This window comes from Haliotis rubra, unplaced genomic scaffold (genome assembly GCF_003918875.1).
Source record: "Haliotis rubra isolate DU_JTF1 unplaced genomic scaffold, ASM391887v1 Scf1079, whole genome shotgun sequence".
NCBI classification, from domain to species: Eukaryota; Metazoa; Mollusca; class Gastropoda; order Lepetellida; family Haliotidae; genus Haliotis; species Haliotis rubra.
The window spans coordinates 17065-36359 of record NW_025764980.1 but is presented as its reverse complement, the minus strand read 5'-3'; the positions used below and the strand labels follow the sequence as shown (position 1 = coordinate 36359).

At 40.2% G+C, this 19295-nt stretch overlaps 1 protein-coding gene across 2 annotated transcripts; it reads right to left on the bottom strand.

Annotated features, from left to right (window-relative positions):
- Positions 1-877: 877 nt before the first annotated feature.
- On the bottom strand, positions 878-17826 carry LOC124280822. Of its 2 annotated transcripts, XM_046716804.1 has the most exons (5): positions 17613-17826; positions 15420-15517; positions 5262-5338; positions 2986-3083; positions 878-1680 (listed from the first exon to the last, which is right to left on the bottom strand). In XM_046716804.1, the coding sequence occupies exons 2-5, from the start codon at positions 15495-15497 to the stop codon at positions 920-922; spliced, it is 1014 nt and encodes a 337-aa protein (XP_046572760.1). In that variant the 5' UTR covers positions 15498-15517; positions 17613-17826; the 3' UTR covers positions 878-919. The 2 variants fall into 2 exon arrangements, with proteins under 2 accessions (XP_046572760.1, XP_046572770.1); XM_046716814.1 differs by lacking the exons at positions 5262-5338; positions 15420-15517 and having other exon boundaries at positions 17613-17824.
- Positions 17827-19295: the final 1469 nt, after the last annotated feature.

The window sequence follows — 19295 nt, the reverse complement described above, 5'->3', positions numbered from 1 at the left end:
CTAAAGGGCACCAGTTCACCACCAGACCTATCTATGTGCTAAGTTTGGTGAAGAAACACTGAACGGTCTTAAAGTTCTGCTCCGGAAAAGACAAATTTACACGAACGGACACGCGTTGTGGGGTATAAAATGTTTGTATATGCAAAGCAGTCTTGCGCGGTTACCTCCATTAAACAACATTACCAAACAGACTTTGCCAAGGTCTTGTGACAGATACTAAATACATCTTTCATTAATATGTTTCAATCTTGACGTTGTTATTTCAATCGACAAGTGTTTCTTTTCTTAAATTCTGTGCGCCCTAACGGTTGATGATGCCTCGGGTAAATGCACTAATATGGGCTGTACATTGCAAACATTTATATTGCTAGTACATTGCTGAATGGGTTCTGAATATGCTGGTCACCAGGTATGGCTGAGATACCGCCGGGCGACGCGAATCAACGACGTCAGCCAGACGTTACATGGCAGCAACGATGGTGTTGCAATGTTGCATTCACAATGTACATGCTTCTCTATAAAAATCATCATCACTGCCCCCTAGCCATCAATCATGAACGGTCCCTTAGTCGCCTCTTACTAGAAACGTGGGTTGCTGAAGACCAGGGTCTAACCAGGGTCTTCACGGGTCTGTCTGTGACTGGTTGAGATTACAGTTACTGTTGCCAAGCTTTCACATTAGTGATTGTTCTGGGGTACAATCCAGGAAATATTGACCCTTAAGTAGTCAATGAAGTTCGTGTTTGCATCTATTGCAGAAATATGTTGTATCTAGAACTGTTCTGTTTTAACCTCAGGAAATGGCCGCTCAGATCCAAACTCTCTGATGCCAGTACATTTTACATTGATAAGGTACAAAACATTCACAACACAGTTATGAACAGTGATTTCATTTAATCAAACTAAACTAAATCCTAAATCATAGAGAGCTTCTAACATGCTTTGCCTTGTATAGCTCCATTTTACACTGGAATACACTGTCCCCATTTCTCAACATGTCTACACACAAACTGTCCATTTGCTTTTCGTGTTCCCATATCTCAAGTTCAAGGTCATCGCCATCGTTACATTCTTTCCGGTACCACATGGAAGCAGATTTGAGTAATAAAGGTCGAATGGGTAAGCTCGAGTTGGTCTGGCGTTTCTCCCTTTTAACTAAACCATCACAACAATATTTCAAATAATTTGAAAAATTAAGATGGCCGTTTCCGTCCGTATCGCTGTTAGGTACTTCCCCTACTGATACTTTGATTACACGTGACTGGTCACATGGCTTCTCTAAAGCGTGGAACCTCATTGGCTGGCCTCCTTCATACAAATGCCCGTATGTATCCTTCCACTGTTGGGGAATCTTAATCGGCTTTCGAGAAGTGGTATCCACTAGGACTAATTGACTTCTATATCGTGCCAACGGAATTTCGGCCGCCTTCATCTCCGTTTCCATGACGTAGCTGCTGTTCCCGACGTCGCTGATGTGGGTGTCGAGACACAGAGGGGCCTTGACGACAGACTCATTGTAGAGTTTATCGTGAAAGTCCATTTGTGCAGTGCTGCTAAATGAGAGATATTTCCTGCAGAGTTCATGAAGGCCGAGTAAAGAGTCCCTGCCGTGAGCTGCCTCTATGAGACAGATGTGTGTGGAGTCCATTAGATTCATCACGTACCAAGGCTTCGGAAATGCTGTCAACAGAGTGAGTGAGTGAGTTAGTTTGATTTTATGATGCCTCTAGAAATATTCAAGAAATATCACGGAGGATACCAGAAATAGGCTTTACACGTACTCACATGGCCAATCGAACTCGCGTTTTGGCAAGCGAACGCACTAACCACGTGGGTGAAATGGGAAATGCTCTAACCCCCGAAATAATTTCCCCTGAGGAGCATGTGCATGCCCCCAAAATTCTGGAATCCCCCCGTTATAGCCAAATGAAGAATATTTAAACGAAGCCTCCCCAAGAAATGGCCCACATTCCTAGCTTCCCAATCAGAAGATGGGCATTGGCCATTGGATTATGATGATTGTCATATGAATGAAACTCTCATAGCCTCACAGAAAGATATCTGGTAGTCCGGAGTATGCCGGATTGCGGTTTTATGGGTACTATGTGTGAAGCCCATTTCAGGCAACCTCCGGCGTAATATTTCTAGAATATTGCTACAAACGTGGTACAACCAAACTCACAAACCATGCGTCAGGATAACACTGATGCCACAACATACCACACTCAGACACTGTATTCTGACCTAGAACCGACCAGTCCTTGTTTACCCCCTAATACCGAGCGACAGGCTTGGCAACAACAAGTACCATCTTTAACGTCTTTTGGTATGATGCGGCCGGGGATCGGACGACCAACAAAAACCCTCAATATGCAAACGCTCTATCCAATTTACTAGTAGGTGAGGGTTACTTTTACGCCGCTTTTAGCAATATTCCAGCAATATCAAGGCATTTGGGAAATGGGCGTCACAAATTGTACTCATGTGGGGAATCGAACCCGGGTCTTTGGCGTCACGAGCGAACGCTTTGCTCACTGGGCTACCCCACCGCCCCACACTAGCCAATGAACGAACGCTGCGATTATCAACGCAATGTACTGATATAGTATATACCGTATTTCCACTAATCAGCGCCAGGGCTTCCAGACCCGACGATTTTTGCGCTTACTGTGTGTAATTACCGTAATTGTTAATTTGTTAGTGAGCTACTTTACCCCCCGGCGCTTATTTGATACCCCGCGCTTATTACAGGAAATACCGTAGTTTGTGGTTACTCGAAGTTTGAGAGTGACTGAATATGGTTTCACGCTGTTCAGTAACATTACATGCCTTGTCAGTTTGTAGTGTGAGGACAGTCACGCTATCTTCTCACATTTTGTTACGATTCCAGTTCATAAATTTCAAATAGTACTATATAGTGCATCCGTCATTAACCACATTCTTCATTTGGTCGTTCCAGTCCATACGACAAACAGACAGACTCACATTGCGCGTCAAAGGCTGAGTAAGGCAAGCCAGGAATGATAACTCGTCCTGAGTTGGGCGCCAGTAGTATTCTCTCATATCCAAGCTGTTTAATAATTCTGAAATAAAGAGGATATTTAGCTCATATATTGTAGAATAAGCATGAAAATATCAACTTAGGTTACTCGATCAGATAAACAAATGTTATTGGACAACAAAAAAAGCTCAATATAATTATCAAGCGCTGTCATGCAACAATCATTGTATGTGCCTAGGCCAAAATAACTCGAACAAAATAGAAAATTCATTTCCTAAGAATGATACATTACATTGAATACAGGAATCACGGGTTTGATAAAATGTGTAAATATTTCATACCACGAAACAAACAACGTGAATTCGCTCATACAGCCTCAACCAATGCGGTTCGATCTTCTCCAGGGAAATAACTCTCGTCGATACATCATCATAATTGGTAAAGACCAACGGGATTATCTTCCCGTACACAGAATTACACCATACCAATCAGTACAAAGTTATGACTAAACCTCTATCTCCTCGCCACAGTGATATGGGCTCAGGCTAGCTATTCTCGAAATGTTCGTAGCTCTACGAACTTCTTAAGCCCATTCTTAACACATTGGCTACTATCAAAGTTGAGAATTCCTAGGGTTACGAACTAGTGCTGGTATTGGCATACAACCTGCGATACGATACATCACGATGCTAAAATGTTAGTCACGACGATATATTGCCAAAGTATCGTGCACTGAAGCTGCGATACGATACGAATCCCGATATAAGGGTGACGATACGATACACATCACGATACTAAAATATTTAATTCTAACACCAACTATAAAAGACCTTAGGATCAAAACAAAACCATTTTAAAGTATTTCGTCAAATTCCGCCAGCGTTTTTCAATGTTCATTCGGAAACGAGATAATTAAGTTTATACACGGACTTTGTGAATGATAATAACATGTGAGCGCTGCCTGACACAGTTCTTGACGCAAGAATTTCCGAGAGAACGTTTACTTATGAAGGGAAAATAAGTAAGCAAATATTTTAATCATCAAACAAAAGTGAGTCTTTTTCTTGACAGATATGGCGATTCGGCAATATCCAAAGTGAAACATTGATGTATCGTTGCACATTTGAAGTATCGTATCGGGATATACGACAATGTAAAATTTTGTATCGATTCACTGTATCGGCGGCCCATGGATCGATGTATCGATGCTTATCGATGAATCGTCACACCACTACTACGAACGTTTCGAGAATAAGGGTCCTGGCTCTGAATTGAGGTAATTACAAATGTATGTATCCCAAATGTTCAGCGTGTCTTCGTGTGACAGTGTAGATCTATGAGTACTTCAGAACGGAAGTATTTGTTTCCCATGAGAAAGGTGCGTTTCAATTTTGCCAATTTTATAAAATATTTAGTATGTAGAACAAACAATATGGACCAATCGGTTTTTTTACTGTAAAATGAAAAGGCTATCAAATGATGATGATGATGATGATGATGATGATGATGATGATGACGATGACTATGCTGCTGCTGCTGTCCCTGAACTACGCTGGAAATATAGCACTTCCCTGAAGTTAACGAATATGTTTGACTTTTAAACACTTGTTATGTTTGTTGTTTAAAGCCGCACTCTGCAACAATTATCTGCTGTGAAAGGCGGTCTGTAAATAATTGAGTCTTGACCAGGCGATCCAGTGATTGGCAACATGAACCTCAATCAAATGACATCGACCAAGTATAACCGAACCGGTCTCTTGAGCTCGTCGTCTCTTAGACCAACAAAGTTTGCCTTAACTGATCTGGAATACATGACGCCGTATACATTCTACCAACCAACTTCACCGTCAGGTCAATAGGATGCTTCACGCAACATACGAGATAAAACATGATAAAGGCAATATATTCGTGTTAAATATTACGCCATTCTTGCTACAAAACATATCCATATTTCCCAATACATGTATGAAGCGGGTCGTTTCGTTTAATAATCCCCACATCCCCCGTACGGGATGCTTATTTCTGTCACTGGATTGTGTGGTCCAGATTTGACTATTTACCTACCGCAATTATGACACAATTAAAAAGTCAAAATAAATGCAAATCGCACTTTTAATGGAAACATTACGGTAGAGCAATGGTTGTCTCGTTGCCTTGAACAATATACGTTGTTGATCACGCTAGTCAGAGTATGATATAGGTGAAATCTGATGTATACATCGACATGCAAATAGTTTGTTTCTGCATGCAAGATAGTTACCTTGAAAATGCCGTTGTCATCTTTGAGGAGTGAAACTGCAGGATTGAGCAACGACTTTCGCGATCGGATCCGCGTATCTGGGACAAAGGTTAAAGTTCATGTGCTTTGCGTAAGCTGGTTCCCGGCTCCGTTTACGCGCGCTAACTTGCGTTTATTACACTATGCGAGACGGGGTCAAGTTTACGCTTTGCATTCACACCATGGAACCATATGCCCTCACCCACCTACCCCTATATATAGTATATAGTTTATAGTAGGGGGTGTGGATACTAAAAACGGGGCCTACTTTTATAGTAGGAGGTGTGGATACTAAACCGGGGCCTAGTTTATCGATTTTCTGACCCGCAGTGGGGGCCTATGCATGGAACATGTCACGAAACATCGAGATGATAAACGGACACAGCTGCATGTGTGCTGATGCTTATCAAGTGAAAACATACCGGTCTATTTAAAGGAATATCACATTAATTCCTTATTAACAAATATTGCGAACTGCTCATTTCGAGAAAAAGTCATGATCGGCGATAAACATCACTGAGTTTTTAATAAAATCAAGGTCCGTGTCGCCACGGATATTATAAAACCCCGGAAACAATCGGCACAATTTGAGTCGGTACTGTCTTCACTCTTCTTTGGGAGTAATAACTTTATATTATGAAATGCATGTTATTAAATCGCCATATAGCTGGAATATTGCTGAGTGCGGCGTTAAACAACAAACCAATCCAACCTTTAATACTGCCTATTCTCAATGCTGATTCGTCTATATATGCCACATGACGTCAGCACTTTATGACATAATATTATATCAGTTGACCTCATTATATCCAGAGGGCAGTTCAGCGGTTTTAGAGCAGGGGGTCCCCCCCAAATGACTTAAGGCCACATTGAAGACTTTTTTGCGTTGGCGGAGCCAATGGGGGTTCAGGGGTCTAACCCTGAATACCCCCCACCCCTTTTTAAAAATTCCTATATCCGCCTATGGTCCATGATGTCACAAAGTGACATCTGAACAACGCGGAACTGGATCTTTCATTTCCGCTCTAATACGACCCAGTTAAATGTCGCCAGGAGTTAGGGGTTAACAGTATCTATTCACTCGGGGCAGGCAATCCAAACTCAATAATAATATAATTATCGCTTAGATATTGGTAAATTGTACTTGAAAGCGCTCTTTGCAGTTTTTATCACAGCTGTAATATTCCTTTCCAGCCAAATGGCTTGTTTTCAGTTTATAAATGCCAGCACTCATTTAGTATCATGGTAATTAGGGGTGTCACGATTCACTCTCACTTCCATTCGATACGATTAATTTCGATTCGATTCACCAAAGCTGAGGACAAAGTCAAATTTGTTGTAATATCAGTTTAATTTGGCAAACTTTGGAAATTTGGCACAATGCTCAATTAGAACACTGTCAAGACAAGTTGTCAACAAATACTCACTGAACAAGTGATCATGACATTAAGTTTCAGTCACGAACTCTGGTGTCAAGTGTTCATTGTGACTGTAATGTCACTGTAAGTCATTTGGAATGATCATGTTCTGTGCAAGAATTTTCACTTGAAAGACATGCCCTCTGGTCTCTTACAATGTCTCCGGCAGTAGAGAATAACCTCTCACTGGCCACACTTGTAGCAGCGAATTTTCAACATAATTTCTTACGATTTCAGGTGAAATAGACTCTCAGTATTAGAAAGTAAGTACTTTACGAATCGAATCGAAATGGATGAATTTGAAATCGAGATCGAATCGTACATCTAGCGATTCGATTTTCGATGAACCGAACCGAGTCATGACGCCCCTAATGGTAATGTTTCGTGGTTCTGTTTCAATTGACGAAGCTATGCATTGTAAGGAATGGTACCAGAGTATTTATAATACACTTATAATACCCATAATATGTTATCATATACCACGATCGCAGTTTATGCTTTCACCCACAGATCGTGTCAGAACATAACATAACATTCAGTTATGGTCATCATCGACTGTCTTGTTATTCAGGTTGGTTGTTTCGCGCGTACTTACAGTCTTGGCTTTTGGGGAAATATATAGAGAATCTCACCCAGGTGTCTTTTGATATCAAATATATCACCACGAGTTGACAAAGTAACACATTTTTGTACTTTTATCAACGAGTGTTGATATATTTGATATCAGGGGACACGAGGGTGAGATTCTATTTATCATCAAAAATCACTCTTTATTAGTTTTCAATGAAAAATGTACATCTCTGAACACAGTACTGACATTAGATTTGCAGTGCAGCGATGTCATAACATTGTGACGTCAACAAGTTCATGACGTCATTGCATTGTCAGGGCATTGTACAAAATCTACTGTCCAAACGATATCTCCTAGGAGATATCGTCTGATCTCACACAAGCGATATCTACTGTGGAACACAGTTTTGGATGATAAATAGACCGATCCAGTCAGTCAATCAAAACTGGCGCATGCGTCAATTTTGCCAATCAGCAGGCCGGGCGCGCTGTGTGGATTTGTCAGACTTATTTCCGGGGTCAAACGATGCATCCGAAGCGATGTGCTTCGAATTATGCCATTTACACTCGCTATATTTATTACATATTGCTGCGATTTGATGTGTACCTTAACAAAACCATTAGGTCAAGACAACAAGAATGGAGGCGGGTCAAGAAACGTGATAGGCCTAACGATCAGTTAAATGTCTGCACCATCGTTCAAGAAACCTACGTCTGCCTGCTGATGAGAATTTGCACGAATTTCCACACTTTTGCACATGTGCAAAATCATTACCAATTGATGACAACAAATTGCAGTTTAAGACTTTGCAAGTGTTATAAACACGGACAATTCTTGTAACTACAAAATTGTTTTTGCTTAACGTTTTTAGTCACTACTAGGCGTTGAGTTGGTACGCCATAAAGCTCAAATGAGACAAGCGAGAAAGCCGTGACACAATGTAAACAAATCTTCATTTCGGTTAGGGTCAACCGAAATAGCAAAACTTGTTACATGAAAGAACTATTTCAGATTTTTTATAAAGAGTTGCATGGGACTTTGAACTGAATTACCATCCTCCATGTTGATCGAATACGAAAACATTGTGAGAAGAATAGTGGCTTTCTAGAGTATTGGACGGAGTGAAATAAAGTGTATATCTTAATTATGAGAACATTATTTGAAGTTTTGTTACCACATAAATTATTCACATATAATGGTACATTTTAGGAGTAATATTACAACTGTAATTTTGATTAATTCACTGGAAATGATGGCAAGGTATGTTTTAAGAATCTTGCTTTTTTTAGTAAACGTTGAAGGGTAATAAAATTAATACTAATAATCTACTCAATAATAAATAATTATTGAATTGATTGACATATCGGATTTTTTAGATTTTAAGGCAGAACTAGGCAAACAAACACCATACATATCATGGCAGGACAATCACTTGGTATTAACTTAGTTTCTTGGCTCCTGCTTTTAGATGTTTTTTTTAAATACTACATTTACTAATAAGATAATTCTGAAAGTGATTGCTAGTATCATAACTCATTAAAGTTATTTCAACATCCAGAAAATTTGAAAAGCAAAGGCTACGTTTGGTCAAACCCTGGTCAGGCATTATCCAGTCCTGGAACAGAATAACTTACAAAAATCTCAGGTGACTTTTCATGTAACGGAATAAAGATTGAAACATATATTTAACCCATATTTGATGTAATTCTTCTGATAAATCATAAGTTTTTTAGGAGGTTACTAATATTTGAAGACTGAGCCAAAGCTAGTGTTTATTAAGATGGTGGATTTGGACAAATTGTTCAAGGTTTGTTGATGGTTATTTGCAAAATGAGCTTCATGTTAAATTGCACACTGGTTTGTAGGAGGTGAACGCTTCGGGACATTTTCATGTCTGTTTTCCTAAACCTTTGTTATGACTTTTACCAAATTTTGAATCAACTTTACTATAATTTTTATGACACCAGTAAGTATTTCAGAAAAGGAAATAGATCAAAATCAGTGTTATGTCCTCTAGGGAAATGGTCTCAGATCTAATAAAACAAAGATTATCATTGTTTAATTAAGAAGCAATAATATCAATATGTAATTGTATTGACAGGCTTTGAGCAAAGGATATATTTTTTGCACCTTATTTACACTAGTAGTTAGTAGTTAAACATCTCTGATGAAAAAACAATAGATCTACATTATATTGTGTAACATTCTATTTTAATGCTAGTTAATTGTTCGAATAACTGTGGATTCTCTGTTCCAAAATTTTGCATCACATGTTTCCTATTTCTGGAAGATGGGTTAGCTAGTGTACAGGTGCAGACTGTATCTTGGATCTTCTTTGTGTTCTGGTGCTGTGACATACCTGTACATAAACGCTGGCAGTTCATGAAGTCCAGTATTGTGGAAGTTTGTATGTAAATTAGGATTCCACAACAAAGTACATATAGAAAAAATTAAATGGAAATGAAATTAAAAATGATTTCCTTATATTCAGTGTAATTTTATCATGGTGTACAGATTTTGAAGAGAAACTTTACTGAGAGTTGCTGCAGATCAGCTGTTGAATATTTGCTTCTGGGTATGCCCGGATACGTCCATGGAAACATATTGTTTACAAGCCCAATTACCTTTTCCAGATTTACAAATAAGATCAAATAGGTTATGCTGTGATTGATTTGTTTACATTACTTGTACAGACAAATAAGGTGCATGAAGTAGTAGACGGGAAATATTTTCTGCTTTTTATTTACCATTCTCTTAATTCATTAAAAGATAGAAACCCATGTTTTCAGATTATTGAACTAAATTGGAACAACGCCAACGGATAAGTAAAGGCGCCACGCGCAGTGTTGATAATCTATTTATAGATACCGAAACGATCTGCAACATAAACTTGTGGTTGTGTTCACGAGTTTTAAAAAGTTATAAACCCAAACAACAAAATTCAGTTATCCTTCCCCTGCTAATCTGTGACGGAGGTGAATTGCCAGATAGATTAATTGATTCGAAAGAAATTACGCTTCCTACAGTCTCAGCAGCTAGTCGAGACGCTTTTTCTTCGGGCATGTAACTCATTTTCACTCGCTCCGCCAGTTGTAATCTGCCAGCTAAAATATATTAAAAATCACATACGTATAACTTGCCTCTTTAAATAACATTCACAAACGACGGATACCAAAGTATCACAAGCAGAATTCATCAACAACGTTCGCAATCACGTAACGTTTCGCCGGCGGTGACGCCATTGTGATTTGCCAGTGGTTGTCCCCCCTAGCGTCAAAAACGAAGTGGGCGGGGCTTATCGGCCGGGACTGGATCGGTCTATTGCTATGCATAGGAGTGACAGCTATATCATGGTAGTGCAACAGAAATGGGATTCACTCTGTTTATCCATTTGGGGAATCGAAGCATGGTTTTGGTTTGACGAGAAAACGCTTTAGCCACTGTATTTATTTGTTATTAAACTCTCGGAATCTTAGAAAAGTCACATCTGATTCGCTCATAACAAAGAATTACAAAGATGTCTCCTTCGACTCGCAATTGGCTGCAGACCATATTTTCTACACTTGACCTCATAATACATTCCAGTGACTGAAATCGTGCAGTGTTGTTTAAGACTCATAGGTCTTCCCTCAGCCTCATCAAAGTGATGTTCTAAACCGTTAAATGTTTAACCACAGCAAGAACTAACATCGGATTATAATAAAATTGTTTTTTCCTTGTCTGAACTGAACTACATTTCCATTAAATCAAAAGTACAAGATGAAATGGCATTCTGAGGACACGAAAGTTGCAGCAGAAAGAAACAGGCCTTCATATACATGATATGTTCGCTTGTTATCCACAGTTTTGCCTAGTAACATAACAAAAGTCATTTCTTTTGACTTATTCTAATTTTCCAGTGGACAGTAACAAGATAAAATGTTTGCAAAACCAGCTTTTTCAGGTCTATACGTCTGTGTTATCAGTAGGGTCCTCATAGCGGTGAAATGTAACAACCAACTTGTTCAGGTCTATACGTCTGTGTTATCATTAAGGTCCTCATAGCGGTGAAATGTAACAACCAGCTTGTTCAGGTCTATACGTCTGTGTTATCAGTAGGGTCTATACGTCTGTGTTTGTTCAGGTCTATACGTCTGTGTTATCAGTAGGGTCCTCATAGCGGTGAAATGTAACAACCAGCTTGTTCAGGTCTATACGTCTGTGTTATCAGTAGGGTCCTCATAGCGGTGAAATGTAACAACCAGCTTGTTCAGGTCTATACGTCTGTGTTATCAGTAGGGTCCTCATAGCGGTGAAATGTAACATGTGCAATATGCATTTTTATTTATCTTAAATGTTTTACTGTTATATATACATGTGTCTCCTAGGCCAAATGGCCGGATGCTGTGTAAACGTTTTAAACGTGTCATTATGTACCGCATGTGACACATTAATAAAATATTTTTCTTCTTCTTCGTCTTGTCTGGGCATTAAATCAACATTCACACACGCTGTGTGGCTCTGCTTGTACAAACAGTTTCACATCGTCTTTGCCCGAATGCAGCTCTAATCGTAGACTAATGCTTAGTCTCTGAATATGTATAACTTTGACAGTAAGAAACAAGTCCATTTAAATTGAAAAGGAGCCCCAGGGAGACCAGAGATTCAGAACCTGGGGAAATCTAGACTTGCTTTATTTAGGGCTTTAGCACTGCAGAGAGAGCTTGGCAGTGGGGAAAATAAAGTGGTTCAGGGACTGTGAGACAGACTTCTCTAATCGTGACATAGTGATGTCCGAGGAGAGTCTAGAGTAATACACATCACAGATGATTACCACCTAGGTTACACAATAAAATAATCACAGTGCAGTCGACGTGGAGAGTTAACTCTCCTGCTGCCTTGATCCGCCAGGTGCGGGTTCAAATCCTATTTATAGGTCATACGACAGTGCACGACTCGGACACGCAAACAAAAAAATATATTATTATAATATTTATACGGTGGCTGGGGTAAGGACGTTGATTGTATGAGGCTTCATTTGGTTTTGTGAAAATACAAACTAAACATGAAGACACAGTCATCAATATGCCCCGTAACAGTAAAATACTCTTCATGAATATGTCAACTAGTTATGACTATGTCAAATGTTATGTACACTGTTCTTCACATTGATCTGACGAAAACACATATGTAAACTATTTATGCTTGTATCAACTACAGGCTGCCCGAGTGCAGGTTTGATGTACCTCAGAAATGCCGGTGAAGAAATAGAGTGATACTGTTCATTTATGTCATTAGGTTCATGAATACCCACAAAGTGGAGTGGAATTAGAGTATTGAAAGGTTTTTAAGTATTGATTCGGAAAGGAACACTACCATCAGTTTCAGTCAACGTAAAACCTGTTGCCATGGAAATGCAAAAAATATTTTAGTCGGAAATCCAAAACCACCAAAAGGCACCAGCTCAACACAAGACCTATCTATGTGCCAAGTTTGGTGAAGAAACATTGAACATATACATATTTCAATAACATATGTTCATCTTGACGTTATTTTACATTTTGTACGGCTTAATTGCTGATAATGCCTTATTCATTGATATTATAATGCCTATTCACTGATATGGGTGTTTATTTCAAACATTTATATATATTATGGCGGCGGTTGTAAATAATCAAATCTTACGACAAGCGTGGGTTGCTGAAGACCAATTCTAACCAGAATCTTCACGGTTCTATCTGTAAAAATATTTTTATTTGATCTGACGTTTTGAAAAAAGACATGGTAAGTTACTGTTGCCAAGTTTTCACACCAGTGATTGTTCAGAAGTACAATCCACGAAATATTGATCTTTCGATAGTCAGTGAAGTTCGTGTTTGTATCTATTGCTGAAATTTGCTGGACCAGGCTAGAACTGTTCTGTTTTGACCTGACGTTCACATTCAAACTCTCTGACGCTGGTACATTTTACATTGAATTACAACACAGTCCATTCCATCAAACTACTACAGGGAGCTTCGCACATGTTTTGCCCTGTATAGCTCCAGTATACACTGGAATACACTGTCCCCATTTCTCAACATGTCTACACACAAACTGTCCGGTTCCTTTTCGTGTATCTCAAGTTCAAGTTCAATCGTCATCTCCATGAAAGTTTGAGTACATTCTTTCCGGTACCACATGGAAGCAGATTTGAGCTAATAATTTTAAGTCGAATGTGGCCCTAGGCAGCCACCATAGTTGGACCGGCGTGTCTCCCGTTTCTCCCTTTAAATAAACCATCACAACAATATTTCAAATAATTTGAAACATTAAGATGGCCGTTTGCCTCCGTATCGCTGTTAGGTACTTCCCCTACTGACACCTTGCTTACACGTGATTGGACAGATGGCCTCTCAAGAGCGTGGAACCTCATTGGCTGGCCTCCTTTACATAGGTGGCCGTATGTATTCTTCCACTGCTGGGGCATCTTAATCGGCTTTTTCGAAGTGGTATCCACTAGGACTAATTGACTTCTATATCGTGCCGACGGAATTTCGGCCGCCTTCATCTCCGTTTCCATGACGTAGCTGCTGCTCCCGACGTTGCTGATGTGGCTGTCGACACACAGGGGGGCCTTGATGACAGACTCATCGTACAGTTTATGGTGAAAGTCCACTTGTACAGTGACGATAAATGACAGATATTTCCTGCAGAGTTCATGAAAGCAGAGTAATGAGTCTCCGCCGTTAGGTGCCTCTAGGGGACAGGTTTGTGTGCATGGAGTCCATTAGATTCATGACGTTCCAAGGCTTCGGGAAGGCTGTCAACAGAGTGAGTGAGTCAGTCAGTGTGATTTTATGATGCGCATAGAAATATTCAAGCAATATCACGGCGGAGTATACCAGAAATAGGCACTCACATAGTGAATAGAACTCGGGTTTTGGGCGTGGCAAGCGCACGCTCCAACCACTTGGCTACGCCATCGTGGGACAGAGGGTTGATGGTGAAATGGGAAATACTCCATCCCCCGAAATAATTTTACCCGAGGAGTATTTCCTCCTAAACATTGTACTTCATGATTTATGTGCACCACTCCCCCCTCCCCCTTTCTTTCTCCAAAATCCTGGATCCGTTCTGTTATAACTAAACGATTTTATAAACGAAACCTCCCCATGAAGTGGTCCTAGACCTAGAACCGACCAGACCTTGTTTTATTCCCTAATGCCGAGCGCCAGACATGGTAAGAACAAGTACCATCTTTTAACGACTTTGGTATGATGCGGCCGGGGATCGAACGACAGACCTAACCCTCAACAGGCAAACGCTCTATCCAATTCACTACCTAATGAGTAAGTGAGTTTTACTTTTACACCGCTTTTAGCAATATTCCAGCAATATCCCGACCGGGGTCACCAGAAATAGCGGCACGCATTGTATCAATCAAACTTTCATAGCCTCACAGAAAGATTTGTACTAGTCCGGAGTAATGCCGGTTCACGATTTTATGGGAACAGCGTGTGAAGTCCATTTCCAGATTATTGCTACAAACGTGGTACAACCAAACTAACAAACCATGCGTCAGGATAACACTGATGCCACAACACACCACACTCAGACACTGTATTCTGACCTAGAACCGACCAGTCCTTGTTTACCCCCTAATACCGAGCGACAGCCAGGTCAACAACAAGTACCATCTTTAACGTCTTTTGGTGTGATGCGGCCAGGGTTCGAACCACCAACCTCACCCTCTATGGTCAAACGCTCTTTCCAATTCACTAGCTAATGAGTAAGTAAGATTTACTTTTACGCCGCTTTTAGCAATATCACGTCATGGGACATCAGAAATGGGCGTCATGCATTGTACTCATGTGGGGAATCGAAACCGGATCTTTGGCGTCACGAGCGAACGCTTTAACCGCTTGGCTACCCCACCGCCCCCGCGCAAGCCAATGAACAATTGGCGATTTTCAACGCAATGTACTGATATAGTATGAACTTGAGGTTTGTGGTTACTTGATATTTGACCAGAGTGACTGAGTATTGTTTCACGCCGTTCAGTGCCCTCATGGCATGTCAGTTTGAAGTGTGAGGACATTTTATTACGATTCCAGTTCATAAACGACATCCGACATTAACCACATTCTTCATATGGTCGTTCCAGCCCATACGACAAACAGACTGACTCACATTGCGCGTCAAAGGCACTGTAAGGCAAGCCAGGAACGATAACTCGTCCTGAGTTGGGCGCCAGTAGTATTCTCTCATATCCCAGCTGTTTAACAATTCTGAAATACAAAGGATATTTAGCTCACATCTTGTAGAACTAGCATGGTAATATCATCTTAATTATTATCAAGCGCTGTCATGCAACAATCATTTATGTGCCTAGGTCAAAATAACTCGAAAAACATAGAAAACTCATTTCTTAAGAACAGAGACAATATGACAGATTTATTATATGGTCTCTGCTAAGAATGATACACTACATTGAATACAGGAATCACGTATTTGATAAAAAATGTAAAAATTTCATACCACGAAAGAAATAACATGACCAGGTTAATGTGGCGATTGTGACATATATATAATTACATCTGTCATCCCTGTGGTAGTATCTCACTTTTGACAGCCTCTTGATCACTGATTCGTTAAGGTGTGAAGTTTCGCTGTCAAAACTGGGATAACTTGCTGTACCAATTAAGGGCAATCATGTAAATGTAATCACCTGAGAGAGGTACAGAACGAGTAACATTCTTGAGCACTAATACCGCAATCAACTGAGAGAAATGGATGAGAGAAGCAGCATTATCCGTAGTCTGTCTCACAGTCCCTGAACCACATTAATTTCCCTACTGCCAAGCCCTCTCTGCTGTGCTAAAGCCCTAAATAAAGCAAGTCTAGATTCTCTCAGGTTCTGAATCTCTGGTCTCCCTAGGGCTCCTTTTCAATATATATGGGCTTGTTTGTTACTATCAAAATTATATATATTCAGAGACTAAGCCTGAGTCTACATTATCCGTTGAGATGTGTGAATGCAATATTTAAACAAGTCTACGTCATGAGCAGGAGGGGAGAAGTAGCTTTACCAATTACTTGCAAAGAATATATACCCACATATGCATCACATTTTCTTATCGTATTTCGTTATGGCTGAGAAAGGTACAATTTTAGATGGTAGGAGGCCAGGTGGAGAATTGTTGCTGGATGGATATAGGTTTCTGAGACGAACTGCCAACAGGAATGGTACCATTATATGGAGATGTCAGTGCCTGACAACAAAGTGTCCAGCCTCAGTCACTACAACAGCAGATGGGACTGTTGTCAGAAGAGGGGATAAACAGCATACACATCCACCTGACCAAAGCTCTATTGGTTCCTGTATCCTTACCAGTAATGTGTTAAAAAACGGGCACGAGAAGAGCTGACAAGTGTACCAAAGTTCACTGTCAAAATTGGGACAACTGGCTAGATCAATTACAGAAGTGTCAAATTTCACTGTCAAATTTGGGACTGTCAAAATCGGGACTAAACCATCCCTGTATTTCAATGTAAAGTATCATTCTTAGGAAATTAGTTTTCTAAATTATGGTATTATTTTTTCCGAGTTATTTTTTTCACATAATGATTGTTGCATGGTAGTGATGGTGATAATATTTAACTACTTTTGTCAAATAACATTTCTTAGACCAGCGGGGCGGTGGGGTAGCCTAGTGGTTAAAGCGTGAGCTCGTCATGCCTAAGACCCAGGTTCGATTCCCCACATGGGTAGAATGTGTGAAGCCAGGTTCTGGTGTCCCCCGCCGTGATATTGCTGGAATATTGCTAAAACCGGCGTAAAACCATACTGACTCACTCACACTTAGACCAGCACATTTTGCTTATTCTAATCGGTAATCCTCATGTCTTGAACATTGTACTAACCCGATCTTCCGCGCCATGTCATAATTAGGCTACACACTAAACATGAGATACAACCTAATAAAAACAACATTAAGGGCTTGAAAAATCATGAATCAATTATTCTGTTGAGGTCAGATTAGTTGTAAAATATTACTCCTTTCTTGATTCCAAATAAATCTACATTTCACATTATGAAGAGGGTAGATTCTTTAAATAAACACACACCCCACCCCCCCACAATAACAACGAGGTGGATTGTGTGGTCCGGATTTGATTATTTGTAGGTACCGCGGCATGACACAAGAAGAGAAAAATCAACACAAAAACAAATTGCACCTTCAATGGAAACATTACGGTAAGGCAATTTCCGCCCGGAACAATCAACGTTGTTGATCACGCTAGTCAGAATATGATATAGGTGATATCTGATGTATATACATCGACATGCAAATAGTTTGTTGCTGCATACAAGATAGTTACCTTGAAAAGCGTGTTGTCATCTTTGAGGAGTGGGGATTGAGCAATGACTTGCACGACCGTCTCCGCGTATCTGGGCCGAAAAGTTCATGTGCATTCGTCCCCACTTGCCTCTTTTTGTCAACTGCACGAACACATTCAGCTGTCTCGGAATATCACAAGCTGGTCACGAATGGTTGCGCCACAGCCCAACCGTGCAACTTCAGTCACGAAACATCGAAATTATAAGTTGTAGCATTGATTAGCCAACACAGCGGCATGTGTGCAGATATTTATGAAGTGAAAACATACCAGTCCACCTAAATGAGTATTACTTTCATTGGTAACAAATTTTGCAGTGTGCAATATATTCATTTTATGAGCAATAACTAGACTAACAACTAGTCCCTGAAATGAACCTATTTTACAGAAAAAAACTCATGGTAAAAAAATTATATATAATGAAAAGGAGGCCCGAGACTTTCAAGCTGTGGAAATTGCCACAGTTTCTTGACTTGCGTGGGCTTTCTTGGATATATTTGCTTCAGGGCCTGTATGACAGACTAAGCAATAACAATTTTATCAATGAAAAAACAATGTAACGGTGTATTCCTTTTGTACGTCACCAAACGATTCAGTTTACATCAATAATATATTCTAATATAGACCAATCCTTACTGAAGATAATTAAATTCGGATGAAATAAATTAAATTCTTATTTTGTTCTAAAATAACCAAAAATAGCGTCATAAAATAAACAACTCAGTCGTAGATTTAAAACGTGGTTGAAAAACCGGTCAAATTGACGCTGGAAAGCAGGTTGATCCGTGACGGGTATTATAACCTGGAAGCATTCGATTCGGAAGCCTCCTCCTCTCAGCACTAAATTTGAAATTGAAAGCGGTCGTTGCAGTTTTTATTTCATCATAACCAAGCAATATTTCCTTTTCAGCGGGATGGCTTAAAAACATAATTCTTTTCAGTATATAAGCCGTTTTCTACGTTATAAATCATCACGATGTTTCGCGATTCTGTTTCAAGTGATGAGGTGAGGTGAGGTGAAACTGGGTTTTACGTCGTGCTTGAGAATATTTCACTCATGTGAAATGCATGCATGCGTGTGTATGTGTATGTGCGGCTGCTTGTACTAGCCCAGACTTAAGCTGGTTGTATAGTGCTAGCCCACTGAGATACCATGCCGAAGTGAAGCATGAATACTGACTGACTGACTGAGTTTGGTTTTACGCCGCTTTTAGCAATATTCCAGCAACATCACGGCGGGGGACACCAGAAATGGGCTTCACACATTGTGCCCATGTGGGGATTCGAACCCGGGTCTTCAGCGTGACGAGCCAACGCTTTAACCACTAGGCTACCCCACGGCCCCGAAGCATGAATACCCCACTCAGACACATTATACTGACACCGAGCCGACCAGTCCTTGTTGTACCCATTAATGCCGAGCGCCAGGCAGAGACCAACAAGTACCATGTTTTAACGTCTTTTGGTATGAAGCGGTGGGGGATCGAACCCGCGACCTTCCGCTCTCCGGGCGGACGCTCTAACCACTACACCACAGAGGCGGTCTTCAAGTGATGAAGCTACGAAAGAAACGGTACCAGAGTATATATCATACAAAAATAGAGATCTGATACCCTTGATAGGTGATAATGATATACCTGTATTGCAGTTTATGCTATCACCTAT

Coding starts and splice junctions, on each gene's coding strand:
- LOC124280822 (XM_046716804.1), bottom strand. CDS start 15,497: ATGAGAGAATACTACTGGCGCCCAACTCAGGACGAGTTATCGTTCCTG. Junction 5,339..15,419: donor CAGTGCCTTTGACGCGCAAT/GTGAGTCAGTCT, acceptor CCTTTGTCCCAG/ATACGCGGATCCGATCGCGA. Junction 1,681..2,985: donor CTCAGCCTTTGACGCGCAAT/GTGAGTCTGTCT, acceptor CTCTGTTGACAG/CATTTCCGAAGCCTTGGTAC.